This window comes from Acomys minous (genome assembly GCF_964271855.1).
Source record: "Acomys minous genome assembly, chromosome: 5".
Taxonomy (NCBI): Eukaryota; Metazoa; Chordata; class Mammalia; order Rodentia; family Muridae; genus Acomys; species Acomys minous.
Window position 1 is genome coordinate 102,219,265 of NC_140494.1, and position 20,403 is coordinate 102,239,667.

General features: G+C 46.3%; 1 protein-coding gene across 1 annotated transcript in view; it reads right to left on the bottom strand.

The window, feature by feature from the left end:
• TECTA (tectorin alpha) overlaps positions 1-10,968 on the bottom strand; it is a 74,134-nt gene extending 63,166 nt beyond the window's left edge. The window contains exons 1-5 of the mRNA XM_084783806.1: positions 10,893-10,968; positions 7,804-7,926; positions 6,502-6,566; positions 3,388-3,521; positions 504-791 (exon numbers count right to left, since the gene is read on the bottom strand). Coding sequence (XP_084639932.1) covers positions 504-791; positions 3,388-3,521; positions 6,502-6,565 — 486 coding nt within the window. The 5' untranslated portion in view covers position 6,566; positions 7,804-7,926; positions 10,893-10,968. The remainder of the gene's footprint in view (positions 1-503; positions 792-3,387; positions 3,522-6,501; positions 6,567-7,803; positions 7,927-10,892) is intronic.
• Positions 10,969-20,403: the final 9,435 nt, after the last annotated feature.

Genomic DNA, 20,403 nt, shown 5'->3' on the forward strand with positions numbered 1-20,403 from the left:
GAAGTAATAACATAATAAAATGAACCAGGCAGTTTGTTCCTCAATCCAGCACCCTGCTTTTCTCTCGCTACCAGATTTTATGGAGGGGAGAGGGGAAGAAATTATGGATGGTGAGAAACATTTGTGCCCTGGCAAGAGAAAAAGACCTTTGGGCCTCCCACAAGATCCCTAATCACACGGCCTGGAACAAGTCTCTATGCGTTGATCCCTCTGTCACAGAAGGGAATGCCACCTACTCCGAGAATACTGTCGAGAGACTTCTTTCAGACATTGGTAATGAATTGTGACCAGAGTGACACATCTGAAATATTTCAGCTGACTGGCCTGGTTCATGCTGATATTTCCCTCTGTTTCCTGCAAAGTGGGTGGCAAGACCCATTAGTTTAACTCAAGCGAACTGACATTCCTCCACTCTACCAATTAGATTCCTGCTCAGTAGTGAGAGTGGATGGACAAGATGCCAGAGACAGACACGGCAGAAAGCGGGAAAGCTGGGTGATTACAGGTGTGGTGCTGCTGCCTCCGTAAAACGTGACTTCCTCCCAGGTCACAATGAAAACCCAAGTGGCAGAGAAGGTTGTCATGTCTTTGAAGTACTTCCTGATGTCCTTGGTGGCTCTCCTCAAGATGGCAGGGTCCATGGTCTCTCTGTAATAGATCTCACCCCGGATTCCATTGTGCACATCTGCCCAAAATGGAGCAATGAAGGCCCTCCCATCCGTCAGGGGAAAGGACTCCGGCGTAAACTGGCTCACTAGCACGTTGAAGGAAACAACACCATTGTTATTGACCTACAAAATAAGAGAAGTTTTGCATAGTGGACCTGAAAACAGAGAAACTTCAGAGTCACAATCCAGGACAGACACACAGCCAATCACGTGAAGGAAAAGGGCATTTAAATTGCTGACTTTGTAGCCCTAAACACCAGCTCCCATTCCTTATAGGAGGAGGTTTGTTTATTCGCAGATACAGTCATTGGTTTTCTTTCACTTTCAATTTGTAATCACTGTCATTCCTTATTAATAATCAGCCTATTTTCATGTTCTCTGTCCTATTTCTATTTGCATTTATGAAATGCTCCTGGGTTGTAGAGTCTGTGTCTGTGTGTGTGTGTGTGTGTGTGTGTGTGTGAGACAGAGAGAGAGAGAGAGAGAGAGAGAGAGAGAGAGAGAGAGAGAGATTGAGATTATTAGGCCAACCTGGAGATAATGGAAGAAAAAGAAGACAAATTTGTTGAGAGTCACAGATGCAAAATAGACAGAGGAAAACAAACAAACATGAAAGAACAGTTCGACTTAATAATTGAAGAGCTCCATGCTATTGTTTGAGTCTTACTGTAGAGTGAAAAAGGAGGCGGAGAAAGATGAACCAAACACTCCTTTGCTGAACTCAGATCTCAGGGTGCTCTGGGTAAGACAGTTAAAAAAATAAAAAGCTTCTCTTGATATCATTACTACTTTCTCACTCAGAAAAAGAGCAAGGTTAAGACCCAAAGATGTCCAGTTTCTGTCTAGCTCTTGTCACTTGAGAGCGCCTTTGTACCATCTCTGCTTAAAAATTGAGATGTGAGTATATCACGTTGTGTACGTAATTGACTACTCCATGGTGACTTCTTCATGACCTGTAAATGGCTCAGCAAATGAAGGAAAGGACAAAAACCTTACTGCAGTATGTTCCCTCAGTTTACTAGGGACCCGAAATCAATCCTGTGTCTGAGAGAAAGTGGCTTAATCGGGTGGCTCGTGTGACTTCGGGGCCAGAAACACCTGGGCAGAGAAAAAAAAATCTGTATCAAACTGTTTGCTAGATTCCTACCAACTAGAAACAGGGTGGACAGTTCCTACAGGGAGGGCTTTGCGGCTGACCTGACAGTACCTCAGCTTGTGTTAGAAGGAAGCCTGTGAGGTTCGGGATGTGAGATGGCCCGAGCAGAAGCATGTTGGGAACCTGTTGACTTCAAGGAACAAAGAGCCACCCAGAGGCTTGCAAATAATGGAGGAGGGACTGCACTATTCAAAACTCTGGGAGTTTGGGGGTACAGTTTACACTCAAATGACTCTGCCCTGAACTATGGTCTGTCCTGCAAGACCATGAATTTTGAAGCCTCGGTGTCACACTGTGCAATTGGAAGATAGAAACTGAATGAAACAGATGCTCTAGAGGCCAGAGAGGCCACGAACCCAGCCTCCCCTCCGCCCCTCCCCCCCCCCATCTCCAAAAGCAGAACAACACATTTCAGAAGTCACCATCAGCTCCCTCCCACACAGCCCGGGAGGGCCCCTGTTGTGAGGAGAGCATAAGAAACATGCAAGGATGCCAGAGCCATGTCTTTGCTAGGGAGAAACGGGGATAATTAACACACACAGGCTCACCTGTGGAGGAAGCTGTGTTTTGATTACATGGTTGAGCTCAGTGGCTCTCAGACTTTTGTGGGCCCCAGGATTACCTGGAGAGCTCATTATGGTAGCTTAGTAGGCTCCTCTCGCACCCCCTACCTCTCGTTCCTGAGTCAGCTGGGGTGGAAGGTGGCATGGAAGACAAGGCTGCCAGTGTTCCAAGAGCCCTTAGGGAGAGTGGTGGGAAAGGGAGTGGTTTTCTAGCTCTACACCAGAAACCGCCAAAGCAGCAGTCTCCGTGGCAGGGATGGAAATGGTCCAAATTTCATTTGTTTGTTCCTCGAGGGGCAGAGCACAGACCTAGGGTGAGAGGTGGCAGAATCTGCCTGTGTCTCCCTCAGTCGGTGAGGGCAGAGATAGCAGCTTCAGCTGCTCCAAAGGCAATTTCCCCAGCAGCAGCCTCAAACAGCGGAATTGCAGTGCAGGTGGCTGGGAGAGCTCCGCCCACTCATCTCTGGCCAATGGAACTCCTTAAAGACGGACCCTCTGGCCTAGCTACAGACCTCAGAAGGCTGGCCAATTCTGCCAACAACTTTTATACAGTCTTTGATTATCCATCTCTCATGCTCCAGCTCGGCTTCAAATTGGTCGGAAGCCCGAGCAGAGCAGATGTCTAAACTTTTCACACCCCCCAGAAGGGAGCAAAAAATGATATTGCTCCTATAGTGGTTCACTGTATCTTTTTTTTTTTTTAATCTTGTTGAGTAGCAGAAATAATGTGCACGGTATTGGGTCTCTGCTTCACTTCTGTGTTTAATCACCCACAAAGGCAATTTATTGCCCTGTATACTCCTCCACTATGAACATTAGCCATTAAATATACCTTTGACTTTCTTAATCATAAAACCCATCAGCTCATGAAATCTCAGAACTTGTCGCTTTGGCCGCCAATAAATCCCCAATCCTCAGGGCCCTGGGAGAGGGTTTTTAAAGTGCTTTCCTTAATGACAAACAAAAGGGAGAGAAGCCCCAGGGCTGCCGCTGCACTTACATAGACGGTGCGGTAAGGAACACCAAAGAAGAAAACGGGGATGGCCAACTTAATCTCAGATGAGCTTCCATCGTCTACTTTAGGGGTTTTGGTGTCATTCTGCCAAAATGGATACATGAGCTCCCTGGGCTGAGCTGTCAAGAGAGATGGTGGTTAGGCAGATTAGATGGCAGCCTGTGTGCCTCCTCCGTTTGGCAAGCTACTTCCTTCCCACCCACTACAGCCAGCTTGTCTGAGCATGGTTTACAAGCCAAAGGCAAGGTAGACGGCCTTTCCACTCTGAGTTTATGCTATAAGCATGGGATGATCTTCTAGCCTCTGGGAAAGGAGAGGACAAAAGGGACACAGTCTCCAATTAAGACAGAGGCCTATGTGCTTTCTTCCTGTGTGTCCATGCATCGGAGAGACCAGTGGTGACGGTGTGGGAAGGGAGGTCCTACCACCATGGGCACCATGGGTACGGAGCTGGCCTTTACATCTGGTGTGCCTGAGGAGGGCTCTCCTCATGAGAAGATGACCAGATGCAGAGAAACGTGGGTGTAGCCATAGACCCTCCTGATCTAAGAATTCTACTACTTACTAGGGCCATAGTGGCAGCCTTTGCTAAGATGCCTTTCCTTCCTGCCACACAGCAGAAGACATCAGAGCCCAAGAGAAATAATAATTGGAAGCAGCACAAAGGGAGGAGGAAAGGGTTGGTAGTAACTGCCTGTTAGTGACCTTGACTGAGACTGGCCCAAGGAGCCCTGGCCAGCTCTATTCACAAAAAGCAGACATGGGATCATCCAGCAGAGGAAAGTGTGTGTGTGTGTGTGTGTGTGTGTGTGTGTGTGTGTGTGCGCGCGCGCGCGTGCGCGTGCGCTGAGAGGAGGGCACTCGCGTGCGCTGAGAGGAGGGCTGGGGTGTGTAGAGTGCTGGAATTTCCCATATAAACTCTTCTAAGGAGTGGTCAGACTGGTGAGAAAAATAAGATAATGTCCCCAGGGCCTGTGCTACTAAGGACCCAGGACAACTGCATCTCTGAAATAATCTACATGTCACGTCTGGTGTCACTTTCCTCTGCCTCTGCTCTTTCTTCTTTCAAATGAAAGTTAGACAACAGAACTGTTTTCTTCCTTTGAACGTTTATCTTTAGTTTTTTGGGAGTGGACGTGGGGCAGCGATCTATTTTGGGCCAAGGCCACGGCCCTTCAGAGGCCTATGCCCAGTCTCAAGTCAGTCCTCTCTCTCTCTCTCTCTCTCTCTTTGGGAAAGTCCTTGCTTTGCACTGATGCAGCTGAAAAGATGGAGAGGAACTGGTCCAGGCCAACTCTACCCCTTGGGGAGCCTTTTAGTGAGCAGACAACAGCCCCTAAAAAGAGCTTGCAGAGCAGACAGAGAGCAGCTGGAAGGCCAGGCAAAGCTGCAGCTCCCTAGTTCTGGAGTGGGGAGTTGGTGCAGGTCCGCCTAGACAAAGGTTCGATCTCTGTCTGGGGACAGCATCCCCAAGAGCAGGGGAACTGGTCCATGCATTAGCATTCGCACATTGTTCCCACATCTCAGAAGTTTCTGGGAAGCTGATTTCATCTTCAAGCCATTATAGTAACAAAGTACACATTTCTAGAAGACTGAAAACTCCAAAACATTATTTGCCATTCTTACTACGGCATTAAAACTAGGTAGGTACTTATTAAATTTGAAGGTGATAGACCATCTTGAATTACTAGCGCATATATAGTCCAACTGCAGGTTTGTCCTTCGTGGGGAGCTTTTTTTTGGGAGTCATGCCCAGTATGGAAAAGGGTTCCAGTTCACATGGCATAGTAATCATTTCCATGCAAAATTTAATTGGTATTTTGTACAGTATTGGGCAATCTCTCTGGAGAAGGGACAGCCAAAACCCCCTTTTTAAGGACACAGAAAACACTGACAACGCAGACCCAACTTCTCTCTCTGTTCCAAGATCCTTCCCTTAGTCTGTGATTTCTGACCAGAAATAACAGTTAAAAGTTTTCCTCCTTAAGAATATTACAGATAAGTACATCTAATACTGTACAACCTCAATGAAGATTTGTTGAATAAAATAGGGCACTTAACAAAAAGGAGCAGGCGTAAACAACAGTGATTTTCATCTCAGAGCCTATTACTATTGAAAACAGAACTATTGGCAGCAAGGCCAATAGATAGTGTCAGAGTTAGCACAGAAACACTATCCTTACCCATGCTGTCTCTAGACTGGGAATAACACAATAAATACAGTTATATTTCCAGGATTTTTTTTTCTCTTTCACCAAAGAAAATTACACTTCCTTGGAGAAGAGGTAGGAGATGGAGCCACTGGGATTACTGTAGGGAAATCATCCTCCTGTTACTATGGGTTACATCCTACAACTATTGATTCACCCAATTCTAGGGCAATGGGCCTGATGTTAAAAAAAAAAAAAAAGTTTCCTCTAAGACCTGGGACCATGCAGCAGTTGAACTTAACAAAGAAAATAAAGGCACTTTGGAAAATTAGTCCAAAGAGATCAAGACTTGCATTCATTGCCTGTGTTTCTAATCTAAAAACCCATGAACAGTGATAGGAAGATGTACACATGGTCCTTCACCAACTTAAGAGAGATATAAAGAGAAGAGAAGGGATCATGAGGGATGAGGGAGTTAATTCACTTATTTTATTTGCACCTTTAAATTGCTGCTTGATGCCATAGGTCCGTGAGACACGAGACATCAACACCAAGTCTACTGCGGCAACTTCCTACCTTTGAGTTAAAATAAGATCACTCCTTAAAGTCTCCAACATTTGTTAAATGGCTAAACGGGGATTGATGATGACGGAGGGGGCGGGCACCCTCATCTCCTGCAAGTACTTGCCCTAGAATTAGTCTATGTTATTTTAAAGGCCTTCATTGATATATACAAATTGTATTCAAAGTTAAATAAGAAAAAGTGAGCATCATTGAAAGTTAATGCAGTTTTACCCTTGACAACAGAATTTAATTTACTTTTTTTTTTCTTGTTGTATCTGCAGACACATGTACACCTGCCCTTGCAATTATGGTGCCAACAAAAGTGCCTCTTTATAAATTCAAGAGCATGCTGATCAAGAGCTTCATGAGATTCTGTCGTACTCACCTTGGTGCTGTACAAGTGCGAAGATGAAAGAGACCCAAATTCTAAGTAATGATGAATAATTCATCCTGGAATTTTAAAAAGAAAAAGGAAAAAAAAATCCCCTGCTTGCCAGAGTAAATAGAACACCAGGTGTGTTTGGTGGCAAATCCCGAGACACACCACAACCATCACAGAACAAATTCACATCCCAACACCCATGGGTTAGAGTTGTTGTTAATTCCCAGAAGGCTCACAGGTCCTCTGAGTTCAACGCCTGGGGAACAAAGTAGATCCCCCCCACACGAAGGCTGCCTAGAAGTATAGATCGTTGGTGAGTTAGACTGGAGTAATGCAATGAGCAAGGGAACGGTGTCTACTCCTCAACAGATAACGGAAAACAGCACCCAGCTCCAGAAATGCAGGTCTCAGTCTGGGTCTCTGGGAGTCTAACTTCTGTAAGACCCAACTCTCCTAATTTTCACAGGGCCTTTCCAATCAGAATCCTGGAAATGCTGGTTAAAATACCACGTGTTTCTCCAGGTAGGAGAACGCGGAGTATGTCATCCCCTTCTCAGCGACGACAAGGAGCCAATCCCTCATTTTACTGCCCAGACTCACGGGTGGCCCAAGACTGTCCACTGACGTTCCACAGTGAAATGGATGATCTATGCTACTTTGGTGATTAAAAAGCAGCACACCAGAGTGACTCCTTAGAAATACAACGGGAATAGAACCCCCACACGCGAGCAACTCTCGTTCGTTCCAGGAAGTTAATTAAAAGAAGAAACAGCACAAAACCGAACTCGTTTGCATGTTAATTTACAATCAGTTGAGCGCGGGCGGCTTTACCCTCTGTTAGGAGCGTGGATGGTCTGCGCTGCTCCAAAAAGCTGATATGAAAGCACACATGCAAGCTCCAAGTTCAACATGCACCTGCTTGAGAACCAAAGTGCAGACCAGGAAACCTGCTCCCAGCAGCATTCTTAAAGATAAACACCTCCTCTTTATCATTCGAACTTATCAGAATCTTTCCGCCAAGCTTTTAGGGGGAAAAAAAAAAAAGCAGTGGCTCTATACTGTGAGAGTCTCACGGCAAAGCCTCAGTTGTCAAGCGTGCACATTGAAGTCTCAAGCACATAGTAGAAATGCTGGGCAGCTTTCCTGCAGACGGCAGAGGGCTTCAGAAGCAGGTATCACACACAGCTTTAGCAGAGGCAGGTGCCGTGCAAGCTTCGGGGGGTAAGGCCTTTGGGGGACCAGGGTGGAGAGCAGGAGTGAAGAGGGATCATTTAGATATTTATATTTATGAAAAGAGCCACTGACCTGTTCTGTCGAGACTGGAGGGATTGGGTGGAGTATTAAGTCAAATCTTGGTTGAGTCTGGAAAATTTAGGTACGAGACTTCACGTCGGTTCTCCTCGTCTTGCTGCCAATTATTTCTGATTCCTGAAATGACGTCCGAATCCCATACTCTTAAAACCAAAAATTCAGTTGCTCCTGCACTAGAGTCGGGGGGGTGGGGTGGGGTGGGGTGGGGTTGGGGGGGAGAGTTGAGTTGCAATCGAGTTGCTTTCTATTGATTAAGGAAAAGTAAATCTGAAGATCGGTTTCAGGATTGCGTAGAGAGGCTCTTTTCCTGAAAAACTAGACCTCCCCCCTCCTTTAAAGAGAGAGAGAGGGGGGGAAAAAAAAAGAAAAGTGGATTCAGATGGAAATGTCAGGTACTGGGAGCTCTCTGATCAGAATCACTGCACTGAAAAACACAAAGGAAACCCTCCCTTTCCCTCTTTGTACCCAAAAGAAGGTAACTGTCTAGCCTTACAGAATTAGCATGGGAGTGAACCCAACAAAAGGCCCCCCCCCACAGTTAAGTGAAGTCGGCTTTCTACTAAAGTTTTCTTTCTCTCTTTCTCTTTTTCTCTCTTCTTTCCTTCCTTCCTTCTCCCTCTTCCTTCTTTCTCTGTTTCTTTCTTCTCTCTTCTTTCTGTCTTTCTTTTCTTCCTTTCTCATCTCTTCACATACAGGCTCTACTCTGCTTTTTTTTTCCCCCCTTCTTACAGGTATGTATAAAATATTTAAAGAAACTTTTCCAAATGTGTCTAGGGTTCATTCCTACTGTCTCTGATTCATACACAGAGTCTCGGTAGCATTTCCCAGGGAAGGGGAACCATGCCTGCGACACTTCCACTGATGCCCCTGAGGGTCTGTCTGTACAGGGAGAGAGTACAGGCTTCTCCTGATGACAACATCCAGGGAGGACGTTCAAACAAAAGGAAACTGTGTTCAGCTGGATGCTTGCAGGATTCTGGTAAGCTAAATCCAAGCCCAAGTGATTAGCTCTGGACGAATGGACTCAGTAGGTTGCGCGCGCGCGCGCGCGCGCGCACACACACACACACACACACACACACACACACAGTGCGCATGTGCAGGTAAGGCACCCACGAACACCCAAGCACACACCTATGTAAGAATAATAATTAAAGAAGAGATTGTGAATTTGGGAGGGGGAGTCTGAGGGGAGGGGGGAAGAGGTAAGAGCGATATAGACCCAATCCTCATGTACAAACATCTCAAAGAAAAATTTAAACACGTAGAAGACTGCAAAATTGCTGTTGTTACCACCAAATTAAGATCCTCAAAGTGGAATTCATTAAACAAAAAGGAGAAGTAATTTGGATGCAGCAGGAAAGGTTCTCTTGTAAATCAAATCAATGGGAATTTTAAATATGTCCAAGTCTTTCTCTGGCCAGACACTGAAATGTTGCCTGGATCAGAAGCAAGATGAAACAAAATAACCCAGCTTTGCATATGCTGTGCTAAAAGGACAAGAGTGTTAGGAGAACCAGGTTTTTACCATAAGTTTTCCCATCCTTAGCCAGAAACCTGTGATAATTGTGTAGGCATTGCACAATGCATTTATTCTTTCACTGGTAATGTGAATTCTCCCCATAGACCCACTTACAGACACTGAATGGATCCTTTCTTCCAAAAGGCACATGTTTATGTAACAAAGACATAGGTTTTTGGTGCCTGTGATAATAGAATTAAATTCAAGCCCAAGACTCACCTACAGCAGCATAGGCCTTGCCTGGTCCTGATTAAACTTTTTAGTCCAGTCTCATCAGACCTAAGTGTCCACAGGCAAAACAGGGTCTTTAAAACTCTGCTGGTGACATATACTAATTGCTTCAGTTTCCTTTTTTTCATGCACCCAAGGGTGTTTCTATCTCAGCCCTTTTGACCCACATTAAATTCTTTATTCTTCTTGAGGTGGGACTGCTGCTGGGACAAAGGTCATGAAAGCAGACCCAGATTCATAAGATGGTAGCACGAATGAACAAGAGCAGCTTCAGCGGCCAGTGAGCACCAGGAGCTTGGGAAGCGGCTGGTCTGGCTCTTTGCTTGCTGGGCTGGAAGCTGGTCTGTGGGGGCAGCGTGCTCTGGTTGCACACTCGGTGGTCACAGATGGGTGAATAACAAAAGTGTCTATTCCTGGCAAGACTCATTTGGTTGAAAGTGTGAGGTACATAAAGATCCCTGCCAGGAGTTAGACTGGGGATGGATGAAATTGGGGTGGGCTGGTGCCAGTTACCTAAGACGCCCATGCTTTACAGACATGACACAGATTGATGCTGCTTCTTCACGGACAGGAAAGACACTAGGGAAAGAAACCAGCAATAACAAATTTCCCTAAAAGCAAGTAGAACAGTTGTTATGCACAGAGTGTTTGTTTTGTGCTCAGGTTTCCAATGTCCTTTTTGTGAAAGAAATGGTCAATGGGTGCAGCTGGGAGATGACGCAAGATGTCCTGTTAGGAAGGTTTTGCTCCAGACACTCCTGTTGCCTGACAAGATTCTATTAGGTGCTTGCATCAAGTAGCTCTACTACATAACATCAGGGCCTACATAGGCAAGGGCATAATATATATATATAATTTACATATGTATATACATATGCATAGTATATGATTCATTATGATACATATTTATGTATATCCTATGTATATACATAAAATTATATATAAATATCTTTATATACACAGTCGTGTGCCACATGACAATATTTATGCTCACAACAAACCACATGTACAACAGTGGTTGCAAAAGATTACACCACTGAGTTATGTTGTAGTCATCTTAGTTTGTGTAAGAACTCTGTGACATCTGCATAAGAACAAAATTGCCAGCAATATATTTCTCAGAAAGCATCATCATTGCCGAGTCGGGAGATACGTAATGGGGAGATGTCCCCAAAGATGTTCACTCCATTTGACTTCTCAAAACTTCTGGGCCCTCAGATACATTCCACTGTACTGCACTAGCAGCTAAATTTCTCCCTGTGCACAAACATAATAGAAAGGAATTTCTCCCACAAGACAGCAAATTACCCGGCTTAAAAGAAGCTCCCACCTCATCTCCTGATGGCAAGACTCAGGCTTGAGGTGTAGTCTGACTTAGCCAGAGTTGTGAAGATCTGAGAGGAAGGGACCATAATCTCAGAGGAGCTAGCACACTGGCTTGGGGTGAGTGGGGAGAACCTAAGGGACTGAATTCTGAGGATGCTCAGCCAAGGAGGCTGCGTCTTGGCACAGAATCAGGGGGCTTCATTGGCTCTAGAGATGATGGCATTAACACTGGGTCAAGGACTCCAGGGAAGGCACAGGCATTCACTTGGGGTCTGGAGAAAGTAATGTACCAGATCCATTAAGACTGAAGAGCCAAAATGACTGTGGCAAGTGGCAAGAAAAGGCACTGAAAGGCTCCGTGAGGAAAGCACACTAGGCCAGACGCCTCTGACCACCAGTGAGACCTACTGCCTGTGTAGGAAGCCAGGAGGCACCAGGAAGCTGAGTGTGACTGCAGGCACTGATCATAGACTCTAGCTCTTTGGTAGCCATGGAAACGATGAGTCTCCGAGGCAACGAGACCAGGGGATGGCACTCTCCTGCCTGAAGCTTGGAGGGAAGCAGAGGCTAGAATTCTCATGACAGAGAGGAGATCAGAGTAAGAGTCAGATCTGAGCTACAGAGTACTCCGGGGATGGTTAACAGATCACGATGGCCAAAGAGAGGCCAGAAAGCCACCAAGGGGTGTGTGTGCTGTGTTCATTCTGAAAAGCAGGAGAATGATTAAAGAAAGGCCAAGAGCAGTGTCCCTCATCAGTTGTGACATCTACTGAGCCTGGTGGCACAGGCCTGGAATCTCAGTTACTTTGGAGACTGCAATAGGAGAATCTCAAATTCAAGGCCTTTCTGAGCTTTAAAGTGAGCTCAAGGCCATCCTGGGCCACCTAATGGGACACCTTCTCAAAATACAAAGGGAAAGCAGGCCTGGGGAAGCAGCACAGTGGTACAGTGCTTGTCTAGCATGCTTGAGACTCAAGGTTCAAGCTCCGGTCTCACTGAAAAGAACCAGCCACACTCTCATCCACTTCTAGACCCAAATCTAGAATTTGACGGCTGAAAAAAATAAGTGGTCCCCAAAAGGAAGGACCCTGCAATGACATGGCAAATATATCCTTGCATGATTCCCCCAGCCCCTCCGAATAAGGAGAGTACAGACTTGGGAAAGGGGCTTTCTGGACATGTTAAGCACCCGTGGATGAGGGGGGGGGGTGGTTCAAGTCAACATCGACAGCCAAAGAGCCTGAAAGAGTGTTGTCTGTAGAACGCAAGGAAGAAAAAAAAACCAAAATCCTAGCAAAGCTCAGCTAATGGAGGTCTACAGACTCATCTAGGCAACATTTTCCCAGTTCTGAAGGCAACTGAATGCCTGTGAAACAGTCCCCTCCGTTGTAGCCAAGGCAGTGAATACAGAAGAGGATTGCATTCTGGGCTTGGGGGGAATCAGTTCATCACAATGACTATCACTCTAACAGCTGAGGGGTGGTGGGTCCTGTCCTATCTCCACTCAGGATGGAGGCTAGAGACTGGCTGTGAGCTATGGCGGGCTCATCAGAAGAGCAGCTGCTTTGCCAATAGGCTCTACTTTTCAGAACCAACTAAGGCACAGCTTCAGGTACACTAGGAAGCACTGGGTGTGAAGAACAGCAACAGCTCTCACCAGGTGGAACAAACAGCCACACACATTCACAGTTTTATCTCAGGGCTATGGGAAGTCTCCCATCACTAGTTTGAGTATTGATTTGGCAGCACCGAAGTCCATGTTGAAGCTTTGTTTCTCGACGCCGCAGTGGTGAGAGTTGGGCCTCAGGAGAAGTGTTTGGGTGGTACTGTCCTATGAGAGCAAGTTATAAGCCTGCTAGGACAAGACCCTGTGAGAGCAAGTTGTCAAAGCCTCCGCCTTCTCTGTCCTTTCTCTCTCCATGCTGTTCATGATGCCTGGAACAGCATAAGGCTGCGAGAAGCTGAGCACGGTCAGCATTATGCTCTTGGGCTTGCAGAAAAGAAGCCAGGAAACCTCTTCTTTATAATTTATCTGGTCTCTGGCGTTCTGTTACAACAACAGCCAATGGACCAAGACACTCACCTTCTTTCATAATAAATGCAAAGTGTTCTGTACCATCTGGGTCTCCCAGAATTACCACACTGATTCACTACATAGTAACCAACTTCAGCATCCTGGGCACTAAGGAGTCAGGGATGGTAGCAGGTTAGATGTCTTGGTACCATATGCTCTAGAAGGTTAAAGATAAATCCCTGAGTTGCACGGGTACTGTTTTAATAATAAAACTTTCAAAAAAACCTGGTGGCCAGGAACATCTCCTCCAAAGTGAAAGGCAAAGCACTTACTTGTAGTGCAAAAGAATTTCCTTCTTATTTGTGGACAAATGGATTGAACTAGAAATGATTATAATGAGTGAGTTAACCCAGAAGCAGAAACAGTCAAATGGTATATACCCACTTATATCTGCATACTAGCCCAAGGGGCGTGTCCCAGGAAAGTCTTCACTTACCAGAAAACTGGGACAGAGGGGAGGACATCTTTTTGGGACTCTAGATGAGAGAAGCATGGGAGAATGGCAAAGTAGAAGGATCCAGAGGGTCCTAGAAACCTACAAGAAGAACATTATGATAGGCACATTTGGGTCCAGGGGTCCCGCTCAAACTATGAAACCAGCCAAGGACAATAGAGGCAGTAAACTTCAAATCCTTACCCAGATCTAGCCAATGGACAAGACATTCTCCACAGTTGAGTGGAGATTGGGGTCATATTTGACCATGTCCCCTGGATGGGGAGACCTGGTGGCACTCAGAGGAAGGATAGCAGGCTACCAAGAAGAGACTTGATATCCTATGAGCATATACAGGGGGAGGAAGTCCCCCTCAGTCACAGTCATAGGGGAGGGGAGTAGGGGGAATATGGGAGGGAGGGAGGAATGGGAAGACACAAGGGATGGGATAACAATTGAGATGTAATATGAATCAATAAAATAAAAAAAAAAGAATTTCCTACTTTGTTTATGTCTTTGGGTTCTGAAGGCCACGTGTTCCAGACAGGAAAATCGCTCCAGCCCTCCCAGGCTGAGAGTGGGAATAAATTCTGTAGCAGCCCCAGGCTACAGCGCACATAGCTTTGCCACTTGGGCCACAGGTCCAGCTGACCCTTTGATGTTGGAGATGTTAGTGGTGGAAAGAGATGAAATGGGTAGTTCATAGCAAAGCCCGGTGGTTAAACTGCAGTGCAGGCCCCTGGTGTTTTGGCAGCAAGGTCATGCCTCTGGCAGCAAAGAGAGCTGCCTCTTCAAAACTCAGTTCCTGGCATGTGACTTGAGGCCCTCTGATGAGGTGTTTGCCCAGCAGACAAATAGCCACGTGTTAACTTTCTCTCATGATCTGAGCCCCATTAGACCCAAGGTCCACACACAGGTAGACCCCAGCCATCTATCATTGGGAGGAAATGATACACTGAAAACAGTCTCGAACAAGCTGCCTAACAAGGTAGCTCAGGCTCTGTCGCCAGCCACAGGGGCACCAATACCCTCGCCCCAGATCCCAGATCTCACATCTGGCCATGTAAATGAAGGTATATATGACAGTCTGAGGTAAAGTTGGTATAGGCAATGTGTGTGTGTGTGTGTGTGTGTGTGTGTGTGTGTGTGCAGATAGATGCTAGCTGTGTGACAGTCTCACATGTATGTCTTGTGTGATACTTTTGAGGATTCTCATGAGAACGCTGGTGACTTTAAGAGTGAGAAGGAGACATCTTCCCAGTGTGTGGAGCTTTGGGCAACACATTGTGTCGTGTACTTTGTACTGAAGGAGAAGTGTTTTGAGGAGCCAGTATGTACAAACACAGAGGCAGTGCTGAACCACATTTGCCAGCTGGACAATGGTTTGAGGAGTTGGAAAAAGCCGGGACGAGGAGGCTCGCAATGGAGACTTGTGAATAGACAGAGGGAATGAACACAAAGTGTGAAGAGCTTTGTGCCATCTATAAACACCCACGAGAGCATCTGCTACGGAAAAGGGCCTCAGGAGACAGAGCTATTCAGCCTGCCAATGTGACGCGGGGCTTGTCAGTGTTGGAACGACGGGTGCATTTACAAGGTGGCCACGGCCATGAGGGTGGGGGTGGAAGGGGCCAAGAGTATGAACGTCCATTTAACAAGGCTTCCCTAGCGCCTCTGATCTTCAAATGGCCAATCTGTGGATGACAAAGCGCAGCTGAGCCCCCTGATACGCCACTGCTTTTTCAGGGACAGTGACTGACCTCTTGGTGGCAAAGTGATTGAACTGAACCACTTTTGTCGTGGAAGAGTGAGCAGAGATAAAGCCCTAGCTTAAATATTTATAGCTTCGATATGAAGTGTCCTTCAGAAAAGGCTCGTGTATTCAAGGCTTGGTCCTGATGCTAGCGCTGTTCAGAGGTAATTCTTTGGAGAGGCAGCTAGATCCTGAGGGCTCTGACACTGACTAATGCTCCATGGGTTTAACATGTTTTAAAGACTATTGGGAAGCGACAAGAGCTGTGGAGGTTAGAGGAAGTACATCACTGGGCAGCATGGCACTAAAGGGCACATCTGGTCCTTTCTTTCTTCCTTTCAAGAGACAAACAGCCTCTGCAGCATGCTCCTGCCACTATGATGGTCTACCTTACCCTACGGCCCAACTCCATGGTCCAGGCAATCTGTGGATTGAAATGTGAAACTGTTTCCTTCTCTTGGGTGCTTGCCACAGTGATAAAAAAAAAAAGTCTGCCTAATGCATACGGGCATGCTTTTTTTTTGCCCAGAGGCTCATGCCATGGAATGAAGGCTTGCAGGATGCAAGATCCTGAGCGCCCTTCCTAGCAAAAGGCATTGAGAGTGTGAGTCCCCCCTTGTAGTGGATTGGGTTAGACCATAAACAGCATGGCTGAGCTGATGCCAGCCCAGGTGAGCAGTGAGGTGAATTGCTTAAGAAGCAGGTGCGGCAGGTGTATAGATGGTACTCCCATAGCAGAGACCATGGTAAGAACCCATGGGACCACAGTCTATGGCACACGGGCTCCTTGTGGCAGGCCTAGCAGACAAGATGAACAGGAACACGCAGGGCTGTGGTTACAAAGCAGGTTTGAGGAGGAATAATCAAGTAGAGCTTCGGCGCCTTGTTCTGGTGCCTCTCGGTAGGATTTTACTTCATTGCAACCAAGGAACATGTGTGACAAAGCCCAGACTGAGCAGCATCTGGTTACCAGCATCTCAGCATAGTCACAAATTAAAGTTCGGAGACCAGTATACGACGAGAGCTGCAGAAGAAGGGAGTCTACAGATACCTTATGACCCTGCAATCAACTGAACTGCCAGGCCAGGGTCCATCACTACCCCTACCTCGGCTCCAGACTCAGAGCCTAGAGCGGACTGTCCCAGCTATGCTTGGGGAATTAGAGCTGGTCTTGCTTCAGGTAGATAGAGGTGAACAAATGAAGATGCTTCTGTCAGGTCTTTCAGTGATTTCCAGGAGACCAGAGTACAGCGAGTGGACAGCCCCAATAGCCAGCCCTTCAGTGTCCACACCACGCTCGAAATGGGGTTATGTTCTTGTTCTTCTGCCCCGATGACCAAGAAGATCACTGGTAGAGGGCCAGAGCCATTTCTGCTGCAGGTAAGGCTCAGCTAGCAAGACTTCCTTGTTCTAGAACACTCCTTTGAATGGGGCCACCTTTGATGGATCTGTAGTTCAGTTCTGCCCTATCCTGATGCTTCTGGGGTTTTTTCAAGGTGTCATCCCCCCACAACCTGCCCCTCCACCATTATATCTCAATTTTTGCTTCCCAAGACATTGATTGAAACTGGGATGTTGCTGCCTTGAATTCCATCCAAACTTTGTATTTTCAGAATGCACTTATCTCTACCACTTATCTAGTGACTAGTGAGGTCCATCCCCAACCCCCTTATATCTAGCTGAGACAACTATTATCTCAGACTACATGTACATTTTCCCTAGAAAGGAGTAATAACACTTCCTCAATGGAAAATACAATTGGGTTCCTGGGATTCCTACAGAACAGACTATAGCACCAAAACGCCCAAACGGAAACCTCCAAGAGTCTCACATCTACGAGTACACCTGTCTTACTGCCTTCAGATCTTCACTCCTGGTCCTCTCGGTGGACCATGTAATCCTGGCTAGCTTGGCGTGTGCTGTGTAGAGAGGAGCGTCTCAAACTCACAGAGATCCATCTGCTTCTGCCTCCTAGGTACTAGGATTAAAGGCAAGCAACACCACAGCCAGTTAATTTAATTTTCTTTATTGGTGTGTGTGTGTGTGTGTGTGTGTGTGTGTGTGTGTGTGAGAGAGAGAGAGAGAGAGAGAGAGAGAGAGAGAGAGAGAGAGAGAGAAAGAGAGAGAGAGGGAGACTGTGTACATGGAGGCTACAGGACAATTTTTCAGGAGTCAGTTCTCTCCTTCAACCTTCATCTACATAGGTTCCGGGAGCAGGCTGCCACGCTGCCACAGCCCGTGCCTTTCCCTGCTGAGCCAACCTGCAGGCTCAGTTTTTCATGGTTAAAAACAGACTTTTTAAACCCAATGTAATACTTGCAAAATTTTTCATATATTTCAGAAGATCATGGTGACAATATTTAATTGCACTGCAGCTATTGAGTTTATATGATAAAGCAAATATTTTAGGATTCTACTTTTTAAAAATTATTGTGTCCCTCTAGGTTCTATTTCTTTCTGTTCTGGCCACACTTATGTTCTATATTCTGGGTCTAGGCCCATATTCATATGAAAAATGTGATGTTGGACTTTTGAAAATCACAGTGATTTGCTTATTAATATTTATTTATGAATCAGAATATACCCCTAAAGGCTCACTAACAGAAGGTGTTCATATCTGAAATTTTAGTCATTTTCTAAAACCAACTTAAGCATCTCTACTGGAAAAATTCATTATTATTCTGTGGTGTCAGGATGCAGGCAGGCGGGTCCTTTACCACGGTGCTACCTTCCTAGCAGTGGCCAAGCGGTTGAAATGATCAGTTCTAGGTAGACTCACGTAACTGAACCCCAGAATCGGTGTCATTAAGATACCCTTGCTTGTGAGCACACAGAGCTTGGCTGGGCACAGGCTCACCATGCTCTCCATCTTGTCAATGGACAAGAGTCAGCTCTGACAAAAGCTTATTATAGACAATAAGCACAGGATCTGCTTTCCAGGGTTGCTTGGATGAAATGAAGTGCTTACACGCCGTTAAGCCTAAGTAACGCTTGCCCCTTCTGTGGCAGAGATGAAATCTCCAAGGCCAGGTTCCAGATGGTTCTCAGGGTGCGTGACGTGTGCAGTTCATGGCAATGATGGATGTATCAACGTGATGTGGTGGAGAAACATCAACTTAGTAAAGCACAACCTTTGGTGCGCCTGGGGGCACAACAGCTCAATCTGAAGTATTCTGATGTAATCATCTAACCTACTGACAGACTCAGAATCTGAAAGACAATTCAGAGTCTGTGGAAACTGTGGTCAGTGGGGCCTGGTTGAAGAAGTGTGACTTCGGTGGCCTGCCTCCCCTGGCTCTACCTTGACCCGGCCTTTTCCTGCTGCTCCTCCGTCACTTTTACCCAGCGCTGTGTTCTGTCTCCCCAGGAGCCCAGAACCAACAGAGCCCATTGGACTGAAATCTCTGAAAAGTTTAAACTAAAATAAAATTCTTCCTCACTTATGCCAGGTTTCTTGTCACGGTAGCACAAAGGCTGACTGACACCAGTCATGACGTCTGCGACGTGTTGAATCCAAGGACCCAGGTCTGCAAAGCCTGGCTGGGAAGGTGATCTTATTTGCCAGGAGCCTGCAGTATCAAGCCCAGCCACAGCAAAGTCTCAGACACCACAGGAATCTGCCAAAAACTAACCTGCTGCAGCTTTAGGTTATTTTGTTTTTGCTTTATTGAGACAGGGTCTCGCTGTGTAGTCCTGGTTGGCCTAGAACTCTCTCGATATAGACCAGGCTGGTCTCTAATTCATAGAAATCCACCTGCCTCTGCTTCCCAAGTTCTGTGATTAAAGGTTTGAGCCACCTTGCCTGGCCCTTCATATGTTAATTTTGTACTGGAGAATAATTTGATACCATCTATCAAAATGACAAACTCTCTGACCTCTGATCTAGCAGCCTTACATGTGCAAATACAGATTATAGACCATTTCAAACATAACAAAAGAACGTGTGCTGAAACCAGCAGAGAGAGGAGTGGGGGGGCGGGGGGGGAGGGAAACTTAACCAGCAAGGAACAAGGTACCCATCAGATACATCAGTGCACGCGATGAATACTTACATGGTACAAAGAGGCTAGGATGAATCTAACTACAGAGACATCTCTAAGATAGAGCTTGCGAAGGTGTATAATCTTTACCCTTTGCTGTGTAAGACAAAAGCAATTAGAATGTGCATTTGGATTAGCCATTATTTGTGTAAACTCTGGGAGGAGGAGACAAGGAATGAACAAGACACAGAAGCAGTAGGGCTGTGACAACAGGGCCTTTCAATGTCTACTTTCCTTACGTGGCTTGATTTTTTTTGAACCTTGTGGACGTTTCCTGTTTGGAAATCAAGTTTGAACACCATTTAAGTCATGTCGTCTCTTTGTAATGTAAAATAGGAGACTTGGAGCAAACTGAGTTTCGGCGGAACACAGTTCACATCACCCCTGCTGTGTTTCCTGAGTAGAGCAGACACCCTCACACGTGCCCGCGCCATTTTCCTCTTTAGCTCGTGTTCCTGTCTGACTGTGCCGTGCCTATTCTCACTCAGCACTGTAATTGTGTTACCTGGACTGAAAAGCACCCACGGATGAGGAGGCTGCGAAGAACTCCGGATTCAAGCTGCACTGAGTTTGGCTGTTCTAAATCCTACAGGCTAGAACAGATAACCTGTCTCCTCTATTTTGCAGGCAATATAAATATTCTCCTTTTTGAAAGCCTGGGAGGAACAGCAGTGGTAGCCTAATCCGTTGATAGGGGCCCCACTGGGCTGTAGACATATTCTTCTTCCCCTTCCTTGATAATCACCATTTGTAGTTCACTCGGAACACTGGGGTGTCCTTGACATTCATCTCAGTGGGGACTGAGTGGCCTCGCCCACCTTTGGCTCCCCTGAAACCAAGGATGGCCTGAGGTCAAAACGAAATAACCAGTCTCATTACATCACATTACCAGTTCGTTTAGTTTCTATCAACAGCATCAATGACAAGTATCCAATATGGTATTGCCAAGAAGCATGGATCTCAGAAGATGGGTACCAAACCACAACTGTGGAGTTGACAGGGGGTCTACGAGCCTGGACTGAGCAGCAGTGAGTCTGCTCCAGAGGGAATCCGCACTGAACAGGGTCTCACTGGAGTGCTCTGCAGCACCCGAGGACGGCAACGGACGTGTGGGTTGGAGGACAAGGTTTCAGCACCAGGTCTACACACAGCTGTCAACTGGCTGGAGCCAAGCGTCACTTACCAACTGTGACGCTTTGGACATAAATAACCTAT